Source organism: Grampus griseus, assembly GCF_964374135.1.
Source record: "Grampus griseus genome assembly, chromosome: 11".
Lineage (NCBI taxonomy): Eukaryota > Metazoa > Chordata > Mammalia > Artiodactyla > Delphinidae > Grampus > Grampus griseus.
This window is the reverse complement of record NC_139005.1, coordinates 6,067,562-6,089,815: the sequence shown is the minus strand read 5'-3', so window position 1 is coordinate 6,089,815 and position 22,254 is coordinate 6,067,562. Positions and strand designations below refer to the sequence as shown.

At 50.2% G+C, this 22,254-nt stretch overlaps 1 protein-coding gene across 6 annotated transcripts in view; it reads left to right on the top strand.

The window, feature by feature from the left end:
* The first annotated feature begins 604 nt into the window (after nucleotides 1-604).
* CHD4 (chromodomain helicase DNA binding protein 4) overlaps nucleotides 605-22,254 on the top strand; it is a 29,983-nt gene continuing 8,333 nt past the window's right edge. Inside the window, exons 1-27 of one of the 6 annotated variants that reach the window (XM_082665381.1) lie at nucleotides 605-709; nucleotides 1,541-1,718; nucleotides 5,225-5,346; nucleotides 5,555-5,749; nucleotides 5,956-6,074; nucleotides 6,195-6,436; nucleotides 7,980-8,107; nucleotides 8,338-8,473; nucleotides 8,659-8,798; nucleotides 9,013-9,252; nucleotides 9,879-10,082; nucleotides 10,202-10,407; nucleotides 10,753-10,884; nucleotides 10,963-11,059; nucleotides 11,741-11,932; nucleotides 12,393-12,593; nucleotides 12,778-12,915; nucleotides 13,342-13,463; nucleotides 13,586-13,759; nucleotides 14,157-14,298; nucleotides 14,392-14,523; nucleotides 14,627-14,744; nucleotides 16,308-16,432; nucleotides 16,786-17,023; nucleotides 17,186-17,361; nucleotides 21,900-22,080; nucleotides 22,165-22,251. In XM_082665381.1, coding sequence (XP_082521507.1) covers nucleotides 1,619-1,718; nucleotides 5,225-5,346; nucleotides 5,555-5,749; nucleotides 5,956-6,074; nucleotides 6,195-6,436; nucleotides 7,980-8,107; nucleotides 8,338-8,473; nucleotides 8,659-8,798; nucleotides 9,013-9,252; nucleotides 9,879-10,082; nucleotides 10,202-10,407; nucleotides 10,753-10,884; nucleotides 10,963-11,059; nucleotides 11,741-11,932; nucleotides 12,393-12,593; nucleotides 12,778-12,915; nucleotides 13,342-13,463; nucleotides 13,586-13,759; nucleotides 14,157-14,298; nucleotides 14,392-14,523; nucleotides 14,627-14,744; nucleotides 16,308-16,432; nucleotides 16,786-17,023; nucleotides 17,186-17,361; nucleotides 21,900-22,080; nucleotides 22,165-22,251 — 4,087 coding nt within the window. In that variant the 5' untranslated portion in view covers nucleotides 605-709; nucleotides 1,541-1,618. Of the gene's footprint in view, nucleotides 710-1,540; nucleotides 1,719-5,224; nucleotides 5,347-5,533; nucleotides 5,750-5,955; nucleotides 6,075-6,194; nucleotides 6,437-7,979; nucleotides 8,108-8,337; nucleotides 8,474-8,619; nucleotides 8,799-9,012; nucleotides 9,253-9,878; nucleotides 10,083-10,201; nucleotides 10,408-10,752; nucleotides 10,885-10,962; nucleotides 11,060-11,740; nucleotides 11,933-12,392; nucleotides 12,594-12,777; nucleotides 12,916-13,341; nucleotides 13,464-13,585; nucleotides 13,760-14,156; nucleotides 14,299-14,391; nucleotides 14,524-14,626; nucleotides 14,745-16,307; nucleotides 16,433-16,785; nucleotides 17,024-17,185; nucleotides 17,362-21,899; nucleotides 22,252-22,254 lie in introns of all 6 variants that reach the window. The other 5 variants (XM_082665379.1, XM_082665380.1, XM_082665378.1 and 2 more) reach the window with 5 other exon arrangements.

The following is a 22,254-nucleotide window of genomic DNA, read 5'->3' as shown; positions in this document are numbered from 1 at the left end:
GAGTTTCTGCCTATTATGGGATATCAAACTGGGGGTGGATGAAGAGTGGTTATTATGGGATGTCTGTGGGGGATGGGGATTGAGTATTATGGGATGTGAGGCTGAATGGCTGGGAGGGGTGCTTATTATGGGATGGCCATGGGGAGGGAGAGGTGACGAATTATTATGGGATGTTAGCATTAGGGCCAAGAGTGAAGAAGTTGGCAAAGGATGGCTATTATGGGATGTCTGGGGGTGTAAAGGGTTAGTTGCAAAAGGTCGGCAATACCATGAGATGTCAACAGCCCTGGCATATATGTGTATGGAGTGTGTGTGCGTGGGGGTGGTGGTGGTGGGGGTGGTGGTGGTGGTGGTGTCCGTGTGTATTATGGGATGGCCAGGGGGTGGTTGGTTGCCCGGGTGACACGCGCGCGCGCGCTCGAGGGGGCGTGGTCAATGGTTGCCGGAGCGACGAGGGGGCGGGGGTTGCCCGGGAGACCTAGGGAGGAGGGTGGCGGTAGTGGAGGGGGGGTTGGAGTTGGTTGAGGTTATTATGGGCTGTCCGTGGGGGGGCGGGGCCTGTGCGGTGGGATTTCCCGGCCGGTGTTTCGGGCCCTTTAAGAGGCGAAGCTGGAGCCGGAGCCATTTTCCCCCCTTCGGCCGCGGCGAGGAGGAGCCGGAGCGGGAGTGACACCGGGCCGGACCCAGCGCGACCTGCGGCGGCTCTGGGGTGAGGAGAACGCGGGGTTCCCAGAGAGACAACCCCTCTCAGCCCGACCAGCCCCGAGGGTCCTCCCTCCATCCAGCCGCCCCTCGGGCGTCCCCGGACCAGCGGACCGCCCTCTGTCCGGGGAGCCGACCCTGCCTCTCCCTTTCCTGCAGGGTGCCCAGCCCCCGCCCTCGTTCGGCCCGAGTCTCGCTCCCCGCGACTCCCCACCTCGGGCTTGGCCTCCCACAATGCCCGGCGCCCCCCTCGCCCTTTGCTCACTTGCCCCCCGGGACACGTGGCCCGGCCCCCTGCCCGGTGGGAGCTCCGGCCCCCCACGCCCCTGCCTCCAGCCCCCTGGAGCGCCGAGCCTCCACGCCCCCTCGTCCCCGCGGCTCCTCCGGAGAACCCGAGTTGTCCCAGAGGACAGCCTTTGGAGAGCTACCCTGTCTGGGGACTGGCCCCTCCCCAGGCGCAGGGAGGCGCCCCCCCACCCCCCAGTGACCTTGTGTCCCTGAGCGCCTCGCCGCCGGCCGCCTCCCCCGGCCCCCCCGCGCCGCGGCCACTCGGACCCCTTCCCCCGTCACGCCCGGCTCCGTCCAGCGGCTTCTCCCCTCCCCACGCCGGCACCGGCCTGCCCTCGGGGGCGCCACTCCCTCTCGTCTGGGGGGCTCCAGCCGGGGTGCCGGCTTCCGGGCTGCCCCCGGGAGCGTGGAACTAAAGTTCAGCCTGAGTGGTTCGGGTGCCCTGCTCGGGTGGCTGTGGGGCGGCCGGGGGTGGGCGGAAAGCGCGGCGGGGTGGGGGAGGGGGCCGTGCGCGTCACTGTTCTCTTTCTCTCCCCCCTCCCCCGCACAGTGACTCGGGCCAGTGTCGAGGGCCCCAGGCCGCAGGCAGGAGCAGCTGGGCCAATTCCCTGGCCGGGAGCGGAAGGGGATGGCGTCGGGCCTGGGCTCCCCGTCCCCCTGCTCAGCGGGCAGCGAGGAGGAGGATATGGATGCACTTTTGAACAACAGCTTGCCCCCTCCCCACCCAGGTAACAGCTTCCCCAAGGGCCCCGGGCAGGAAGGAGCCATCTGGGCCCTCCCTGGCGACTCTGGTGCGGCAGGGTTGAGTTTCTGGGCTTTCTCTGTGCAGTCGGAGGTGGAGGGCATCCGAAGGGAGTGGTTCCCTTCTGCGGAGCTGTTGTGCGAGGGGGCTGGAAGCCATGTGCCTTCTGGGCTCCGCGGACCGCGATGCAAGCTTGCTGCACTGTCTTCGGGAATGCTGTGCAGATCCCGGTTGAGGGAGCTCTCCGGGCTGGCAGGCTTTGCCTGGCGTGGGTCCTAGGAGGAATGCAGGTAGCTGGGACCCCTGGAGGCTGCGCGGCGGCGGCGGCGGCGGCGGCGGCGGGGTTGAGGATTGCGGTTGGAGGAGACCAGCCGGGCATCTCTGCTAGTAGGATCCTGTAGCTGCTGCTGTGGAAAGGAAAGAGGGAGTGCGGGTTACTCTCTGATTATTTTTAGCTTCTGATCAGTTACCGGCTTTCTGTGCAGTTTCAACCGTGTGAAGTTTGAATTGCGCTCCTCAGCTGGGATCTAGAGCGCTTTTAGTCAGGCAGATTGCTGGAATGTTGAGTGAGGCTAGGGGTAGGATGTCATAGCCTGCAGGATATACTAGGAGGAGCAAAAAGAAGGAAGGTGACACCCTGGGCACCCCTCTTCCCCTGGCAAGTGGACTTAATCCTGGCTTTTTTCCCAGGAGGCTTCTGCCCTGTGCAGGTAGCCTGGGGTTTGGGCTGGTGGTGTGAAGTGTTTGTGTCGGTGTGTTGGGGGTTGTGCTGTCTGTGTTTTGGGGTGGCTCCTTGGACTGGCCGAACCCCAGTGGTTATAACCAGCCTGTATGATTGGCATGGCTCTTGTCTATCCTCAACTGATGATGGATGTCATGTTTCTAAGTGGATGTCTCTCTCCTCTGTCCTTCGTTCTTCAGAGCACTTAGCTAAGTCACCTACTTGTTTCCTTGATCTTTTTTTAGTTTAGTTTTTTTTTTACATGCCATTTCTTCAGCTTCCTTGTTTGTATTTTTATTTTAATTCTGGAGCCTGCTGGTCCTGTTTTTGTTTCCCATCAAGCATCTTTCACTCTTGCCTTCTCTTTGCTTAGCTCCAGCTGCACGCTGAGGTGGTCTGGGAGAGGTGTTTCCACATTTGGCACTTCCTAAGTTGGAAGTCTTCACTTCAACCTGAGGCCACTTAGGAGAGGGTCAGTCTTCTTACTGAACCTTCAGCTGTTGGGATGAGAATCTTAGGCTTGAGCCTCATCACCGTGTAGGGCAAGGTGGTAGATTTCTGTGCTATTGCCCAAGGTGGGGTAGGGTGGTGCTAGTGGTGAGGCAGTCCCATCCTTTCTGTGCGGGGCATGAGAAGTAGCAGTGCCATCCAGCCAGTGTTGGTTCCACATCTTGGCTTCCTGTTGGCCCCTTGGTCTGGGGCTGCCCCTGTGTTGACTGGGAGCCTGTGGGCTCCCAGGGTGAACTCTGCCCCAAGCTGTAGCGTGACCCAGTTTTTCCACTTGCCCCACCCCATTCCTGCCCCTTTCCCAAATCGTTCTCCATGTCTCAGCCAGTTTGCCGCTTGCTGTGTCAGCACATCTGCCTGAGAAGTTTGAGGGTCTTAGGTGGATGGAAGGGTGTCCCTTTTGCCTCCGCGAGTTTGTCCTTGTCTCTACTTCCAGCTTTTATGGAGGCATGGCTGATTGGGAAGGGGGGCACCACAGGGATTGCTGGGGAGAAGCCCTTAAGAAAATGATTCTTTCTGGTGAGATCCAGGCTGGTGTCCCATTCCCAAGGGAATGGGAGGGGCTGTCTTGTGCCTGGCCTGATCCTGGGCTGAGAGGGAAAGGGGGAGGCTGATGGTGCTTTGTCCAGCCCAGTGTCGCCTGTTCCCTAGTATCTGCCTCGCACAGGAAGGGCGGAGTCAGAGGCATTTTCGGGCCAGTTCTGGGGGTCAGGAGCAGAGAGCATGTGTAGGAGAAAAGGAAGCATTCTGTTGTCCACCACTCTCTAGGTGCTGCTCCTTTTTCTCTGTTGGATAGGTGGCTACCTCTAATCTGTTAGTGGTGGTTTAGGATCTGTGGTCTGCACTCTGGTAGAGGTGATGAGGAAACTGAGTTTCAGAGGCGTCTTGTGGGCTCCCATTCCTCAAGGTAAATCTTTTGGGTGTCAGAAGGAAGGTTGTGTGCTCTGCCCACAGCTCCACTGAACTCTTGTTAAATCTAAGCTCCGATGATTGAAGGCATAACGAGGGAGTAAGTCAGCCCCTCACATGGTGTAACCCTTCAAGGTGTCTTGGGTTTCCTTGCCTAAGACATTATTAGAATGGCCTCTTGAGAACAGTGTCATCCCACAGTAGGTGTTTGAAGAGGTGGCATTTGGACCTGGGGCCAGGTAGTAATTTGGGAAGTCTTCTGTGAGAGGGTAGTCTTTCCCCGGCTACCTCTCTCAACCGCACTCCCTCCCCTGCCACTTCCTGTCTGTCCTCTGTTGGCAGCTGGGTGCCCTGGGTTGGCTTCTGTGGTCAGGAGCCATTTTCCCTCTCCTCAGTGGGTGAGGCATTCCCTCCTTCTCTCCACTCCCTTCTCCACTCCTCCCACCTTGAGGGGGGTGGGTGGCTTGGGAAGCAGGAGGGGGAGGAGGAGGGAGCCGGTGCGCTGGTGTGAATGTCTGTTACAAAGGAAGCTGCCTCCTGGCCTTCTCCTCCCCCTCTGTGCCCCTTCCCACCTAGGCCTGCCCAGGAGCTCTCAGTATTACCCCAGGCTTTGTGTGTGCTCCCAGCCGGGGAGGAGGTGGAGCCAGATGGGGGGAGGAAGGGGGGGGGATGGTGACAGCTGGGCTGATTTGGGCCCCTGGGGAGAAGAGGCTACTGACCCAGGAGAAGCTGGGGAGGAGCAGTAGAGCTGGAGATGGGGAAAGGAAATCAGCTTTGGGAGTGGGCGTGATCCTGGGCTGGCACCGGAGCCTGGGGCTTGGAGGTTCTGGTTGTTTTGCGCAGTGATGAGCCAAAGGGGTTAGTGAAGGGTGTGGTTTCTGGGACCCTCGAGCAGGTACTGTTCTGGGAATGTGCTGAGGGTATATTCTTTAGTTTTTACCTTCTGCATGGGACCGCTCATTCTCGTTTCCCGGCTTGTGGAATGCTTGGTGGCTGGTTATAGGAGGACTAGGCACGTTTCTCTTACTTGGTTAACTGTACGCAGCTTGACTCAGCTGCGCTGGTGAACACATAGAGGACTCGTGTTAGGGATGAGGGAGAGGAGGCAGGGGTCTGGACAGCTGCCCGAGGTGGGCCTGGTCTGGCCCGGCAGGCCTATTTCAGGCATATACAGCTCTCTCTTTGTCTGTTTTTGTCCTGAGTATCAGCTTCCTTCTGTGGCGTGTATAGCAGTTCTCTTCAGTGGAATCTGGGACAGAAGGTGGGGGAATAAAGTCTAAAGCCTCTGGATTGGGCTCTAACCTTCTGCTATTGATCTTTTCCCTGCCTCCCTTTCTTTGCCAAAACATATGTAGAAAACGAAGAGGACCCGGAAGAGGATTTGTCAGAAGCAGAGACTCCAAAGCTCAAGAAAAAGAAAAAGCCTAAGAAACCTCGGGACCCTAAAATCCCTAAGAGCAAGCGCCAAAAAAAGGAGGTGAGTGGGTGACTGGATGTTATGGGCGGCAGGAGGGAATGGGAGGTGCTCTGTGGAGGGCTGGGGCCTGCGTTTCTTGCCCTGGGGCGGTGGGCCAGGTCCTGGGCGTGAGCCTCAGGGCCGTCCTGAGGTCAGCATGTGTGTAGCATGTGTGTGTGTGTCTCCCTCTCCCCCTTCCCTGCTCCAGCGTATGCTCTTATGCCGGCAGCTGGGGGACAGCTCTGGGGAGGGGCCGGAGTTTGTGGAGGAGGACGAAGAGGTGGCTCTGCGCTCAGACAGTGAGGGCAGCGACTATACCCCTGGCAAGAAGAAGAAGAAGAAGCTCGGACCTAAGAAAGAAAAGAAGAGTAAGTCCAAGCGGAAAGAGGAAGAGGAGGAGGATGACGAAGACGATGATTCAAAGGTGCCTGGACCTCCATCCTCTTCTCTGTACTTCTGTCCTTTGTTTTCCAGACACTCTGCTGCCCCTTAGAATGTTTTCTCTCCACCTGTTTCTGATGATTTCTTCTTAGCCCTCTTACCCTGGACTTGCCAGCCTTAGTGGCAACTCAAACTCCCTTAGCGAGGGTGGGCACTAGGAGTCAGGCTTTGACTTTGCTCTCTCTGCAGGAGCCTAAATCATCTGCTCAGCTCCTGGAAGACTGGGGCATGGAAGACATTGACCACGTGTTCTCAGAGGAGGATTATCGCACTCTCACCAACTACAAGGCCTTCAGCCAGTTTGTCCGGTAAACAGGAGGGTCTTGGGGGCAGGAGATGGAGAGCGCTTCTGTAATCTCTTCTCACCTCCCTCGCCTCCTTTATTTTTAAACTTTTTCTCTTTTCTGTTCCTGCCATTTTTCCCCCAGACCCCTCATTGCTGCCAAAAACCCCAAGATCGCTGTCTCCAAGATGATGATGGTTTTGGGTGCGAAGTGGCGGGAGTTCAGCACCAACAACCCCTTCAAAGGCAGTTCTGGGGCTTCTGTGGCAGCAGCGGCAGCTGCGGCAGTGGCCGTGGTGGAGAGCATGGTGACGGCCACTGAAGTTGCACCTCCTCCGCCCCCTGTGGAGGTGCCTATCCGCAAGGCCAAGACCAAGGAGGGCAAAGGTGACATGGGGCTCAGTGGGAGTGGGGACTAGTGCGGGCTTGGGATGTCGAAGTTGGAGGAAGCGCGGACGCGCTATTCTGTCAGCCCAAAGATGGAAGCTAGGAGGTGGGAATGAACCGTGGATTAGGAGGGAAACTGGGGAAGCTGGCCACGTAGAAATATTTTAGGTGGGGAATATTTTATTGGGTTGGCCAAAAAGTTCATTCTGTTTTTTCCATAAGATGGCTCTAGTAGCACTTAGTAGTTGTCTTTAACTTCATTTGAAACAATTTCGTTAGGTTGTATTGTGACAGCTGTCATATCAGTGTGCATTTAAAAAAAAACTTATCAAAATTGGTGAATTTTTGTGTAGCCATTTTAATATTGAAGATGGAAGAAAAAAAGCAACGTTTTCGACGTATTATGCTTTATTATTTCAAGAAAGGTAAAAAGACAACTGGAACGCAAAAAAAGATTTGTGCAGTGTATGAAGAAGGTGCTGTGACTGATCGAACCTGTCAAAAGTGGTTTGCGAAGTTCCGTGCTGGAGACTTCTTGCTGGACGATGCTCCACGGTCGGGTAGACCAGTTAAAGTTGATAGCGATCAAATCGAGACCTTAACTGAGAACAGTCAACATTATGCCACGTGAGAGGTAGCCGACATACTCAAAATCTCCAAATCAAGCGCTCAAAATCATTTGCACCAGCTTGGTTACGTTAATCGCTTTGATGTTTGGGTTCCACATAAGTTGAGTGAAAAAAATCTTCTCGACCGTATTTCCGCATGCCGCTCTCTACTTAAATGTAAGGAAAATGTTGCATTTTTAAGACAAATTGTGACAGGTGGTGAAAAGTGGATGCTGTACAATAATGTGGAACGGAAGAGATGGTGGGGCAAACGAAGTGAACCACCACCAGCTATGCCAAGGGCCGGTCTCCATCCAAAGAAGGTGATGCTGTGTATATGGTGGGATTGGAAGGGAGTCCCCTATTATGAGCTCTTTCTAGAAAACCAGATGATTAATTCCAACAACTACTGCTCCCAGTTAGACCAGCTGAAAGCAGCACTCGATGAAAAGCGTCTGGAATTAGTCAACAGAAAATGCATCATCTTCCATCAGGCTATTGCAAGACTGCATGTTTCTTTGATGACCAGGCAAACACTGTTACAGCTTGGCTGGGAGGTTCTGATTCCTCCGCCGTATTCACCAGACGTTGCACCTTCGGATTTCCATCTGTTTCAGTCTTTACAAAATTCTTTTAATGGAAAAAATTTCGATTCCCTGGAAGACTGTGAAAGGCACCTGGAACAGTTCTTTGCTCAAAAAGATAAAAAGTTTTGGGAAGATGGAATTATGAAGTTGCCTGAAAAATGGCAGAGGGTAGTGGAACAAAACGGTGAATACACTGTTCAATAAAGTTCTTGGTGAAAATGAAAAATGTGTCTTTTATGTTTACTTAAAAACCGAGGGAACTTTTTGGCCAACCTAATATCTTTCCCATGTTCTGCTCTGTGGTGTGTATTTGGATTGTATGATCTTACCTGCTTTCTCCTGATTTAGGTCCCAATGCTCGGAGGAAGCCCAAGGGCAGCCCTCGTGTCCCTGACGCCAAGAAGCCTAAGCCCAAGAAAGTAGCTCCCCTGAAAATCAAGCTGGGAGGTTTCGGTTCTAAGCGTAAGAGATCCTCGGTGAGAGCCCAGCCTGTCCCCTGGCGAGGGTGCCTTAGCTAACGGGGAGGATGTGGTCTTAGGTCAGGATTCAGGGTTCAGTAGGTGCATGAGCATGTGGGGAGTTGGCCATAGAAGAGGTGGTTAGGCTTCCTTGCTGGGATTCCAGCACCCCTAGTAAAAGGGTGATCCCTTCTCCATCACTGTCTCCTTCCCCTTGGCCTGAACGTCTAACCTTCTCATCCTGCCAGAGTGAGGATGACGACCTAGATGTGGAGTCTGACTTCGATGATGCCAGTATCAATAGCTACTCTGTTTCTGATGGTTCTACCAGCCGCAGTAGCCGCAGCCGCAAGAAACTCCGGACCACGAAAAAGAAAAAGAAAGGTGTGTTTCTCTTCTGTATCAGTATGTAATGGAATGAGGGGGGAATGATTGGGGAAGCATGTCCCTAAGGAGATAGGGGCTGGTTTAGCGGGGTGGGGGGAGGTAGGTTTTTTCTAATAACTGGGCTTTCCCTCTTCCTTGCCTAGGCGAGGAGGAGGTGACTGCTGTGGATGGTTATGAGACAGACCACCAGGACTACTGTGAGGTGTGCCAGCAAGGCGGGGAGATCATCCTGTGCGACACCTGTCCCCGAGCTTACCACATGGTCTGCCTGGATCCGGATATGGAGAAGGCTCCCGAGGGCAAGTGGAGCTGCCCACACTGCGTGAGTGCCGGGCCGTCGTGGCCCTTCGGGACCCTTGAGCGGAAGGGTGGGATGAGGAAACTCTTTGGGGCCTGGGTGGGGGTAGGAGTGGTGGCGTTGCTGGCTACGGGCTTTGGGAAGCTTTCAAAGGAATGATGGGCACGGTTCAGATGGGGGTTGGGTGGGGGTGGGGGTGGGGGTGGTAGTAATCTGACTCTGTGGTCCTTGACTGCAGGAGAAGGAAGGCATCCAGTGGGAGGCTAAAGAGGACAATTCGGAGGGTGAGGAGATCCTGGAAGAGGTGGGGGGAGACCCTGAAGAGGAGGATGACCACCACATGGAGTTCTGTCGGGTCTGCAAGGATGGGGGGGAGCTGCTGTGCTGCGATGCCTGTCCTTCCTCCTACCACATCCACTGCCTGAACCCGCCCCTTCCAGAGATCCCCAACGGAGAGTGGCTCTGTCCCCGCTGTACGGTGGGTGCCTGGCCCCGGCCGGTGGTCCAGCAGCAGGGTTTACCCCTCTTGCGTGTAGGTGTCGTGAGGCTGAGGTGCAGGAGAGGTCACTGGAGGGCTATAGGCCTTTCAGCCCTGAGGCATGGATCTTCCTTCCTCGTAGAGTCACGGGATACCTTTGTTCTGGGAAACCGTAGGACTAACTTTGAACAGAGTTGATGCTTTGCCAGCTCTCCGAAGTGGGATGGAGCCGTGTTCTTTTAGCCCAGAATATCCTTTCCTGTCTTGACACCCAGCCTCGAGGTCTTGGTAGCTTGGTGATATAATAGGGCCACTGAATGCTGTTAGATTGCTTAAGAGAGGAATTCTGAGCCCCAGGTCTGTGACTTTTCTGTGCCTACTTGTTCTGGGTTATTGTTGAAGTCTAGCTACTGGCTCTTTTAGGCAGATAGGAGTGATAATGTCTCACAAATCCTGGACGAAGTCCAGAAACAGAGAGGGAATTCTGTTCTTCTCTCCTGGGATTAGGGTCCTGGGATTAGGTCTTACTTGAAACGAGGTTTTAATAATGCTCTGATGAGGTTGAAGCTGCCTGTGGGCTATGCCGTGGTAATGATTCGGTGTTGGATCATCTCTTTTCCTCTTAGTGTCCAGCTCTTAAGGGCAAAGTTCAGAAGATCCTGATCTGGAAGTGGGGTCAGCCACCATCTCCCACACCAGTGCCTCGGCCCCCAGACGCTGACCCCAGTGCTCCGCCCCCCAAGCCCCTGGCGGGGCGGCCGGAGCGGCAGTTCTTTGTGAAATGGCAAGGCATGTCGTACTGGCACTGCTCCTGGGTGTCTGAACTGCAGGTAACCCTGGGGCAGAGCAGATGCGGGGCTGCGGCGAAGAGGGCAGTGAGAGACAGCAGCCTTGTGGGCAGGAGTGGACGTAGCTCCTTGGGGACTTCCTTCTCTCTCCGCTCTTGCAGTTGGAGCTGCACTGTCAGGTGATGTTCCGGAACTATCAGCGGAAGAATGACATGGATGAGCCGCCCTCCGGGGACTTCGGTGGCGATGAAGAGAAGAGCCGAAAGCGGAAGAACAAGGACCCCAAGTTTGCAGAGATGGAGGAACGCTTCTATCGCTACGGGATCAAACCCGAGTGGATGATGATCCACCGGATTCTCAACCACAGGTACCGGGGGGCTGGGCCGGGCGGCGTGTCGTGGGCATCCTGGAGGTGGGCATCGTGGGCATCCTGGAGGTGGGCAGCGTATCCGCGGGGGCTTAATTAAGAAAGTGGATGTCACCAGTAAGTTACAGTTGGATGAGACACTCAGTATGTTATGAACTGACTGAATCCTGGTACTTGAGCTATAGACTGTAGATACGAGATCATTTTTGGTGCAAAGACTGGTGGACCAGATGTATTTGCTTCTGAATACGTGTGGTGTCTGGCCTCCTTAGAGGTCTGGTTTTTGAGGGGAGCAGAGCAGGGTGGCCTTCTGGCTCTGAGGGTTTTCTCTCCTTGACTTTGTAGCGTGGACAAGAAGGGCCACGTCCACTACTTGATCAAGTGGCGGGACTTGCCCTATGATCAGGCCTCCTGGGAGAGTGAGGATGTGGAGATACAGGACTACGACCTGTTCAAGCAGAGCTATTGGAATCACAGGTGAGGGACTTTGATGAGTAGAGCTGCTGCTCATTGAGAAGGACTCCAGGCAGCTGTTGATGTATCTGTCTTCCTTAGGGAGTTGATGAGGGGTGAGGAAGGACGACCAGGCAAAAAGCTCAAGAAGGTGAAGCTGAGGAAGTTGGAAAGGCCCCCTGAAACCCCAACGGTTGACGTGAGTCATCAGGAGAGGGAGGGCGGTTTGTCGGGTAGGACGATGTATGTTGTGTGCTCCAGTCTGAAGGCATGATCTCAAGTGATCACTGTAGCTAAGTTGCTTCACACAGACTGCTTCCCTAATTCTCCACATCTCTGTAAGTCAGGGGAAAGATACTAGGATTACTTTATTTTCTCTCTTCCTCATCAGAAAACTAAAAACATAGATGTTAGTGTTTATATGACTGAGGGGGTGTTATGTATGGAGGGGTCACATAACCGAGCTTTTGTGAAACTTATTTTGGAACCTGGGTCTTCTGACCCTTAATTCATGGCTCAGTTCTTCCGGGGTTTTGTGTAATATAAGGTGAGTCTGGTTAAGGTTAAACAGATAAATCTAGAGGGGGCATAGGATCATTTACCTCGTGGTTCCTGACCAGTAGAATTTACTGTACTGCCAAGGAGACTATGATGTGTCTTTCCTGGATGTCTGTAGGACCAAGATCTGCGTCTTGCCTTGCTTCCTGGAGGATCCTAAATAAAACACAAAGTTACAGTAACCATTAAGCACCTTTTTCCCACCATTTTTTGTGGCCCCTCGAGTAGGATCTAGTGAGAGTGTGTCAGGAGGGGCAGCTGCCGTCTTACGGAAGGAAGGGAATTCCTGGCCAGCTCTTGACTTCTTTATTTCGTCCTTCAGCCAACAGTGAAATATGAGCGACAGCCAGAGTACCTGGACGCTACAGGTGGAACCTTGCACCCCTATCAGATGGAGGGTTTGAACTGGTTGCGCTTCTCCTGGGCTCAAGGCACCGACACCATCCTGGCTGACGAGATGGGCCTTGGGAAGACCGTTCAGACCGCAGTCTTCCTCTACTCCCTCTACAAGGAGGTAGGAGAGCTGGGGCTGTGGGTATTTTGTGTTCGTGGTCTTCTCTTACACTCTGAGGAGACAGAAAAAGGAAGCAAAAAAATTGGTCTCTGGCCCTGGAGAACAGTGTTGAGTGACAGTAAGATAGATGCAAGTACACAGAGACAGACTGGAGGGAATGGAGCTGTGGGTGGGATTAGTGGTGGGTGCCTGGAGCCTCGGTCCTGGGGGACGGATATGCGCTGAGACAAGCAGAACTGTGGGTAGAAGTAGTGTGGAGAGACATCGAGCGGCAGGGGTGCGGTGTAAGCTCCCTGCAGGGCAGGCAGGCGTGTTGGTACATGGAGAAGGGAGGGAGAGGAGCGGCCATGCACACGCCCGTCCTCCGCCCACTCCGGGGCAGGGGCAGGGGCAGGGTGGGCGCTCGGGTTGCGTGTGGGACCCTCAGTCCTTACTCTCCGTCTCCTCTTCTTCCTCAAAGGGTCATTCCAAAGGCCCCTTCCTAGTGAGCGCCCCTCTTTCTACCATCATCAACTGGGAGCGGGAGTTTGAAATGTGGGCTCCAGATATGTATGTGGTGACCTACGTGGGTGACAAAGACAGCCGTGCCATCATCCGAGAGAATGAGTTCTCCTTTGAGGACAATGCCATTCGTGGCGGCAAGAAGGCTTCCCGCATGAAGGTACCTCAGCGGGAGGGAGACCCACCCTCGGAGAGGGGAGTTCTCGCTCTGGGCCCCTCGTGCCCCGGTCCCCGGGGTGAGGCGAAAGGATAATAGCCGGGAGGAGGGAACCCCCCCGGAGTCCCTTGGCTTGGCCTGTACCGGCAGAGTTGGACAGGAGTGACCAGGTTGCCTTCTTGTGCAGAAAGAGGCATCTGTGAAATTCCACGTGCTGCTGACGTCCTATGAGTTGATCACCATTGACATGGCCATCTTGGGCTCTATTGACTGGGCCTGCCTCATCGTGGATGAAGCCCATCGGCTCAAGAACAATCAGTCTAAGGTGAGGGGGGGCGGGAGGTATGGCCTCCAGTTTTAGTGTTCTAGTACTGCCTACTCATTAAGGGGAGACCTAGGAGGACAGGAAAGGGAGAAGGGCTCTCTGCCTTCCTTCCTCACTCGTGATAGATGACCCTTGGAGGCCAGGCCTTGAAAGTAAGATGGAGGGCTTCCCTGGCGGTCCAGTGGTTAAGAGTCCACGCTTCCATTACAAGGGGCACGGGTTCAGTCCCTGGTCAGGGAACTGGGAACCCGCATGCCGCACGGTGCGGCCAAAAAAAAAGAAAAAAAGAGTTAGTAACGGGAAAGAAGATAAAGGAAAAAAAAAGGTGGGGATGGGGGCGTAACTGCTGGGCGGCAAAGCAGAAGTCTGTGGACATGTGCTGGAGCCCTCTTCTTACTGAATTCCACTTCTCTCCTGCCTCACCAGTTCTTCCGGGTCTTAAACGGTTACTCGCTCCAGCACAAGCTGTTGCTGACAGGGACTCCATTACAGAACAACCTGGAAGAGTTGTTTCACCTGCTCAACTTCCTCACCCCTGAGAGGTTCCAGTGAGTGTGTGCTTATCCACAGTCGGCTCCGCGTTCTTCCAGTTCTTCCTTTTGCCTGTTTCTTATGTCACTTTCCTTTCTTCCTTCCCCCTCCAACAACCTTTTCCTTTCTCTTTCTGAAGCAACTTGGAAGGCTTCTTGGAGGAGTTCGCTGACATTGCCAAGGAGGACCAGATTAAAAAGCTGCACGACATGCTGGGGCCTCACATGTTGCGGCGGCTCAAAGCTGACGTGTTCAAGAACATGCCTTCCAAGACAGAACTGATCGTGCGTGTGGAGTTGAGCCCTATGCAGAAGTGAGTCTGAAGGGACAGAAGCACTGGCTCCGTTTTGCAGACACACTTAGACACCTGCCAGTCTGCACAGCGTTTCCTTCTCCATACTCTGCCGCAAGGCGTGTGGTGACAGGAGCCAGCGAGGGCTAAAGAAACCTGTTGCCAGGTTGCTGGGGCCCAGAGTTCTTTGTTTTCTTTTTTTGACATCTTTACTGGAGTGTAACTGCTTTACGGTGCTGCGGCCGAGCTCTTACTGAGTTAACCCTTACCTTGTTTAAAATGATGGTGGCGGCGCTTCTTAGGTTTCCTCGGTCCCAAAGGGAGATGTGTTGGAAAGAAGATCCCAGACCCTGGGACTGCATTATGAGTCACACAAAGGCTCTTGAGCATGGCTTACCTTGCTGTCTTGCCCACATAGGAAATACTACAAGTACATCCTCACTCGAAACTTTGAAGCGCTCAATGCTCGAGGTGGCGGCAACCAGGTCTCTTTGCTAAACGTCGTGATGGATCTTAAAAAGTGCTGCAACCACCCGTATCTTTTCCCCGTGGCTGCCATGGTACGTTGTGCCACCTCTTGTCCCTCCCTGGGCGGGAACTGCTCCATTTGGGGTTTCTTTCCATATTTTTTTCTTTTTTGCTTATTTCCTCAGGAAGCCCCTAAGATGCCTAATGGCATGTATGATGGCAGTGCCCTAATCAGAGCATCTGGGAAGTTACTGCTGCTTCAGAAGATGCTCAAGAACCTTAAGGAGGGTGGGCACCGTGTACTCATCTTCTCCCAGGTACTGTGTGGGAGCTTTTGTGGGTAGCAGTGGACAGCTCAGTGACGTAGGGGAGGAATTGTCATCTGATTAATCCCATAATTAAAGTATGCTCATTTTCCAGATGACCAAGATGCTGGACCTGCTAGAGGATTTCTTGGAACACGAAGGTTATAAATATGAACGTATTGATGGTGGAATCACTGGGAACATGCGTCAAGAGGCCATTGACCGCTTCAATGGTGAGAGGGAAGGAGTGGCTTCGGTCCTGGCATCCTCACTCACGGCTCTGGACCGATCACTTGTTCTTCTTGAGCATCTGCTTTTCTGCGTAGAGGTTTAGGGTCTTTTGTCAATTGACGTGGAAGAGTACTGTTGAATGTCTTGATTGGAAGGATGTTTAGATTATTGCTAGGAGATTGTTTATTCCCTTTGGAGTCTTTGTTCTTTCTGCTAAAAAGAAGGACACTTTATTTAACCCTCCGCATTGCATCTTGAGGCCCAGGAGGGACCAGGACTTACCAAACCCAGATAGCAAGTTAGTGGCAGGCTTGTCTCAGTAGCCACTACCACCTCCTCTTCTTTTTTTTTACTTTTTAATTCGAAATAATTGTGAACTTAAAGTTCAGAAAATAATACAGAGAGTTGGTGTATACACTTCACCCAGCATTTCTTAATAATGACTTATATAACCTCAGTACAATGATCAAACCCAGGGAATTAACACTGGTGTCATACTACTACCTAAACTGTAGACTTGAATTGAATGTCACCACTGTTCCTGTGACAGGATCCAGTCCCAGATCCCACATTGAGCGTAGTTGTTGTTTCTCTTCCAGTTCTTCATTCTTTCCTTTCCTTTCACAACGTTGATACCTTTGATGACGACTGGTTAGCTCTTTTGTAGAACGTCTCTGTTTTTTGTTTTTTTTGGCGGTACGCGGGCCTCTCACTGTTGTGGCCTCTCCCGTTGCGGAGCACAGGCTCCGGACGCGCAGGCTCAGCGGCCATGGCTCACGGGCCCAGCCGCTCCGCGGCATGTGGGATCTTCCCGGACCAGGGCACGGACCCGTGTCCCCTGCATCGGCAGGTGGACTCTCAACCACTGTGCCACCAGGGACGCCCTAGAACGTCTCTGCTTTGATATTTTCTCATGCTGAGATTGACACTAGACATTTTGGACAGGAATCCCAGAGAAGCGATGCTGTGTCCTTTTCAGTGCATCATTCCCAGGGAGGACATGATGTTGATAATGTTCCATTGCTGGTGTTAACCTTGATCACTTGGTTAAGGTGGTGTCTATTGAATTCCTCCCATGTAAAGTTACTCTTTTTTTTTTCATTGTGATTAATAAATATCTTGAGGGAGATACTTTAGACTGTGGTGACATCCTGTTTCTCCTTAAACCTTCACACTGATTTCAGTATCCATTGGTGGACCTTGCTTATGAGTATTACTTATTAATATTATTAGTTTTGTGTTTGCCTAATGAGGTGGGTATTTTAATTCAAATATAGTTGGTTTACAATGTTGTGTTAATTTCTGCTGTACGGCAAAGTGATCAGTTATGCATATATATATGTTCTTTTTAAAATATATTCTTTTTCATGTTCTTTTCCATTATGGTTTATCACAGGATACTGAATACAGCTCCCCGTGCTATGCAGTAGGACCTTGTTGTTCATCCATTCTATATACAATAGTTTGCATCTCCTAATGAGGTTTTATAGTTCTGATATTCCTTAAACATTTATTAACTGGAATTCCAGAGACACCTCTAATGGTGTTTTTGGTTCCTCTCTTAGCACCAGGTGCTCAGCAGTTCTGCTTCTTGCTTTCCACTCGAGCTGGGGGCCTTGGAATCAATCTGGCCACTGCTGACACAGTTATTATCTATGACTCTGACTGGAACCCCCATAATGACATCCAGGTGAGCAGAGGTAGCAGCCTTGGTCTACAGTGACTTTTTGGAAATGCATAGTGTTCTCTGTGAGGGCTCCACCATCTGGGATTAGTTGTTTCAGGGGGAAACAATAGATTGTTTTCAAATGTCTTTTACCTTATTGTAAGCCAGAGAGTTTGGGTTAGCTGTGGTCCTATTTTGGGTAACATGATAGAGGGTGGTATCTTGGGGTAGGGGTGCAAAGGGAAGTTTCGTGTGAGGGCAAGCTGCAGCTCCTGCCTTATGCTGGATTTAACTTATTATGTGGAAGTCAGGGCAAGAGTAGGAGTAAGGAAATATGATTACTTCAGTTTTTGCCTCCGTTTTGTGCACAACTCCAGGCCTTTAGCAGAGCTCACCGTATTGGGCAGAATAAGAAGGTGATGATCTATCGGTTTGTGACCCGTGCGTCAGTAGAAGAGCGCATCACGCAGGTGGCAAAGAAGAAGATGATGCTGACGCATCTAGTTGTTCGGCCTGGGCTGGGCTCCAAGACTGGATCCATGTCCAAACAGGAGCTTGATGACATCCTCAAGTTTGGCACTGAGGAGCTATTCAAGGACGAAGCCACAGATGGAGGTGAGCTAGGCAGGAGCTTGTTTTGGTGTGGGGCTTGGCTTCTCTAAAGGGTATCTTTGATACCTAGGGTCCTGAGACTCAGACCTAGGGTCCTGTGGGACTTGCTTTTTCCACTGCAGCTGCTGAAGTTAACTGGGGGTATGGACCCCTGATTCTTTATAGGAGGAGACAACAAAGAGGGAGAAGACAGCAGTGTTATCCACTATGATGATAAGGCCATTGAACGACTGCTGGACCGGAACCAGGATGAGACAGAAGATACGGAATTGCAGGGCATGAATGAATATTTGAGCTCATTCAAAGTGGCCCAGTATGTGGTGCGAGAAGAAGAAATGGGGGTGAGTATGAGTCCAAAGCAATGCTGTGCTTGGTGATTGGTCCAGAAATTGGAGTTGAGACCACGATGGTATTTGAGATGAGAGGAAACCATCTGTAGGCAAATTAGTACATTGCTGAATTGATACACCTCTTCCTTTGAAGAAAAATTCTGTAACATATGAGCAAATCACATTCTCATCTTTGACGTGGCTGTCCGGCCACTTTTCACACTCAAAACACTTGTATTAGCTCTTCTTTTTTTTTTTTCTAATAACTTTTATTTTTATTTTTGGCTGCGTTGGGTCTTGCTGCGTGCAGGCTTTCTCTAGTTGCAGCCAGCAGGGGCTACTCTTCGTTGCGGTGCACGGGCATCTCATTGCGGTGGCTTCTCTTGTTGCGGAGCATGGGCTCTAGGCGTGCGGGCTTCAGCAGTTGTGGCTCGCGGGCTCTAGAGCGCAGGCTCAGTAGTTGTGGCGCACGGGCTTAGTCGCTCCGCAGCATGTGGGATCTTCCCAGACCAGGGCTTGAACCCGTGTCCCCTGCATTGGCAGGTGGATTCTCAACCACTGCGCCACCAGGGAAGCCCTGTATTAGCTCTTCTTTATCAGAATCTCATCTTATTTTCTCTTATGTATTTCATTAGCCCTATAAATAAATTTTGGATTGCTATCTCAAGTCTCTCCGGAGAAAAGGTAGGAGATGTGATACATACTTAGCATATCCCTTGTGCTTTTTAAAACTTTAGAATTGTTTTCCCTTTTTGTTTTCTTGTGTATTCTTGGTCTTTTTTTTAGTAGAAAACAAAACATACTCAGTTATAAATGCTTGGCCTCTGTAATGAAGTTTTTCCTCCTAATGATATCTAGGGTATAAAATGAAAAAACAATTGCTTTCACTTCTGGTCCTCTCTTAGCCGCCCAGGTCAGGGTTCTTCGAATTGGCATCAGTTTCTGCTGGTCCTTGCCATCTTTTCTCATCCTTCCAATTCAGAACCATCCCCCTTGTTGTATTTTTCTTTTCCTTTTTTTTATTTTTCTGATACGTATTATCTTTATTCTTGAAAGTGATTCTACTAACTTCAGTTGGGTGTAACTGTGGCTGAAAAGTCTGACAGGTCTACAGACCAGTAGTATTCAGCCAAAACTGCCCTTCTGTCAGGGTGGTGACCGCATATGGGAGTGACTGACTGGGGCAGAACGTGCTGAGTGGTTGTAAGGGAGGGGTGGTACTCTCCCTCCCACTGATGACCTCTCCTGATGACTACACAGGTATACAGACAGCCCTCTCATTAGTGGCTGAGGCTGCTATTTACTTTATAATTTTTTTTTTTTTTTTTTTTTGCGGTACGCGGGCCTCTCACTGTTGTGGCCTCGCCCGTTGCGGAGCGCAGGCTCAGCGGCCATGGCTCACGGGCCCAGCCGCTCCGCGGCATGTGGGATCTTCCCGGACCGGGGCACGAACCCGTGTCCCCTGCATCGGCAGGCGGACTCTCAACCACTGCGCCACCTGGGAAGCCCCTACTTTATAATATTTTTAAATGTTATTTTATTTTATTTTTTTTGAATTTTATTTTATTTAACTTTTATACAGCAGGTTCTTATTAGTTATCTATTTTATACACATCAGTGTATACATGTCAGTCCCAATCGCCGTATTCATTCCCCCACTGCCCCCACCCCGCACCGCTTTCCCCGCTTGGTGTCCATACATTTGTTCTCTACATCTGTGTCTCTATTTCTGCCCTGCAAACCGGTTCATCTGTACCATTTTTCTAGGTTCCACATATATGCGTTAATATACAATATTTGTTTTTCTCTTTCTGACTCAACTTCACTCTGTATGACAGTCTCTAGATCTATCCACGTCTCTACAAATGATCCAGTTTCGTTCCTTTTTGTGGCTGAGTAATATTCCATTGTATGTATGTACCACATCTTCTTTATCCATTCCTCTGTCAGTGGGCATTTTAGGTTGCTTCCATGTCCTGGTTATTGTAAATAGTGCTGCAGTGAACATTGGGGTGCATGTGTCTTTTTGAATTATGGTTTTCTCTGGGTATATGCCCAGTACTGGGATTGCTGGGTCATATGGTAGTTCTATTTTTAGTTTTCTAAGGAATCTCCATACTGTTCTCCATAGCGGCTGTATCAATTTACATACCTACCAACAGTGCAGGAGGGTTCCCTTTTCTCCACACCCTCTCCAGCATTTATTTGTTGTTTGTAGATTTTCTGATGATGCCCATTCTAACTGGTGTGAGGTGATACCTCACTGTAGTTTTGATTTGCATTTCTCTAATAATTAGTGATGTTGAGCAGCTTTTCATGTGCCCCTTGGCCATCTGTATGTCTTCTTTGGAGAAATGTCTATTTAGGTCTTCTGCCCATTTTTGGATTGGGTTGTTGGTTTTTTAATATTGAGCTGCATGAGCTGTTTATATGTTTTGGAAATTAATCCTTTGTCGATTGATTCGTTTGCAAATATTTTCTCCCATTCTGAGGGCTGTCTTTTCATCTTGTTTGTAGTTTCCTTTGCTTTGCAAAAGCTTTTAAGTTTCATTAGGTCCCATTAAACTTTATTTTTTGAATAGATGGTGTAGCCCTCCATATCTTTGGTTCCTCCACATCTGCAGATTCAACTGACCATGGACCATGTAATACCGTAGTATTTACTATTGAGAAATATCTGCATATAAATGGATTCATGCAGTTCAAACCTGTGTTGTTCAAGGGTCAACTGTAATTCACCTAGTTCAAAATTCAAAAGCTACAGAAGTATCTCTTTCCCACTCCAGTCCTTTGGCTCCCTAGCTCCCTCCCTGGGGATAAGGGATATTTATTTTATAAATTATTTTATGTGCACACAAATTACATATATATGTATATATACATATACATGTATATACATATGAATGCCTTTTTTCCTCTTCCTTTTAAGGAAAGTAGTTGTTTTTTTTAATTGAAGTATATTTGATTTACAATGTTGTGTTAATTTCTGCTGTACAACAAAGTGACTCAGTTATACATATATATATATTCTCTTATTTTATATATACTCTTTTCCACTATGGCAGTTCCCTGTGCTATACAGTAGGACCTGTTGTTTATCCATTCTCTATATAAAAGCTTACATCTGCTAACCCCAGCCTCCCACTCCATCCCTCCCCCAACCCCCTCCCCCTTGGCAACCACCAGTCTGTTCTCTAGATCCGTGATTCTGTTTCTCTCTCTGTCCGTGATTCTGTTTCTGTTACATAGATTCATTTGTGTCCTATTTTAGGTTCCACATATAAGTGATATCATATGACATTTGTCTTTCTCTTTCTTACTTCACTTAGTATGATAATCTCTACTTGCATCCATGTTGCTGCATAAGGAAGGTAGTTTCTTATACATGACATTCTGTACCTTATTTTTATCCTCCTAATAAATCTTGGAAGATTTTGTCCAAGTCAGTACCCAAAGAGCTTTCCCCCCTCCGCACCCCTTTATTCGCTGCATAATATGTCCTTGTTTGGAAGTACCATAATTTATTTACTTTAAAAAATTGAGATATAATTGACATATGCCATTATATTAGTTTCAGGTGTACAACATAATGATTTGATATTTGTATATTTTGTGAAATGGTCACCTTGATAAGTTTAGTTAACATCTGTCACCATACATAGTTATACATTTTTTTTCCTATGAGAACTTTTGAGGGCTGCTCTTTTAGCAACTTTCAGATATGCAGTATGGTATTAACTATAGTTACTATGCTATACATAAAGTCACCATGACTTATTTATTTTATAACTGGAAGTTTATAACTATAGTTACTATTCTATACATAAAGTCACCATGACTTATTTATTTTATAACTGGAAGTTTATACCTTTTGACTCTCTTCACCCTTTTCACCCCCCATAATTTATTCAAGTTCCATAATGATGGATGTTTAGGTTGTTTCTAGTATTATGCTGTTAGCAGCAGCTTAATTCTAATGTAAGGGATTTGGAATTAGTGGTCCTGAACGATCTGAAAAAAAGGTAAGACTTTCAAAGGAGCATAAACATTATTGGGATATAAGAGGATATATATAATTTTTTTTCACGGTTGGTAAACTTTTATGAAGCTTATGCAGAACAGAAAGGGCTTATGGCCCTTCTACTTCCTCTCCTGGGAGAATCTTCTGCAGTGTTGCAGAAGCCTCTCCATTCTACCTTGCTAAGGCTGTGACCTCACTTTTCTCCATTTTACTGTCTCGCAACTGTACATGCATCAGCAAAAGGAGTTAAAAGAAAACATACTGTCTCTTCATTCTTCTCTTGTGATAACAGCTCCATCCTATATTTTACTTTAGTTATTTTGACTGCTAATCTAAACATAACCACGAGAAACCAACCATGTCTTGTCAATTAAATTTCTTTTAAGCTCTTAGGTCCAAGCAGGCTCACCAAGTATTTCAGAGTCCAGTCATGAGAAGGAGCTATAGCAGAATGGGGACTATGAGGACCAGGGGTAGCTGGTGGTGCCGACTTCAGCACCCCTGAGTCCTGGCCCTCCCTCTGTCCCAGGAGGAAGAGGAGGTAGAACGGGAAATCATAAAACAGGAAGAAAGTGTGGATCCTGACTACTGGGAGAAGTTGCTGCGGCACCATTATGAGCAGCAGCAAGAAGATCTGGCCCGCAATCTGGGCAAAGGAAAAAGAATCCGTAAACAGGTCAACTACAATGATGGCTCCCAGGAGGACCGAGGTGTGTGTGGCCGGCCCCGCCCCCAACCCATGGGCCGTTCCACTAGAGCAGTGGGCCCCGCTCATCTGCCCTCTCTCCCTCCAGATTGGCAGGACGACCAGTCCGACAACCAGTCCGATTATTCAGTGGCCTCAGAGGAAGGTGATGAAGACTTTGATGAACGTTCAGAAGGTG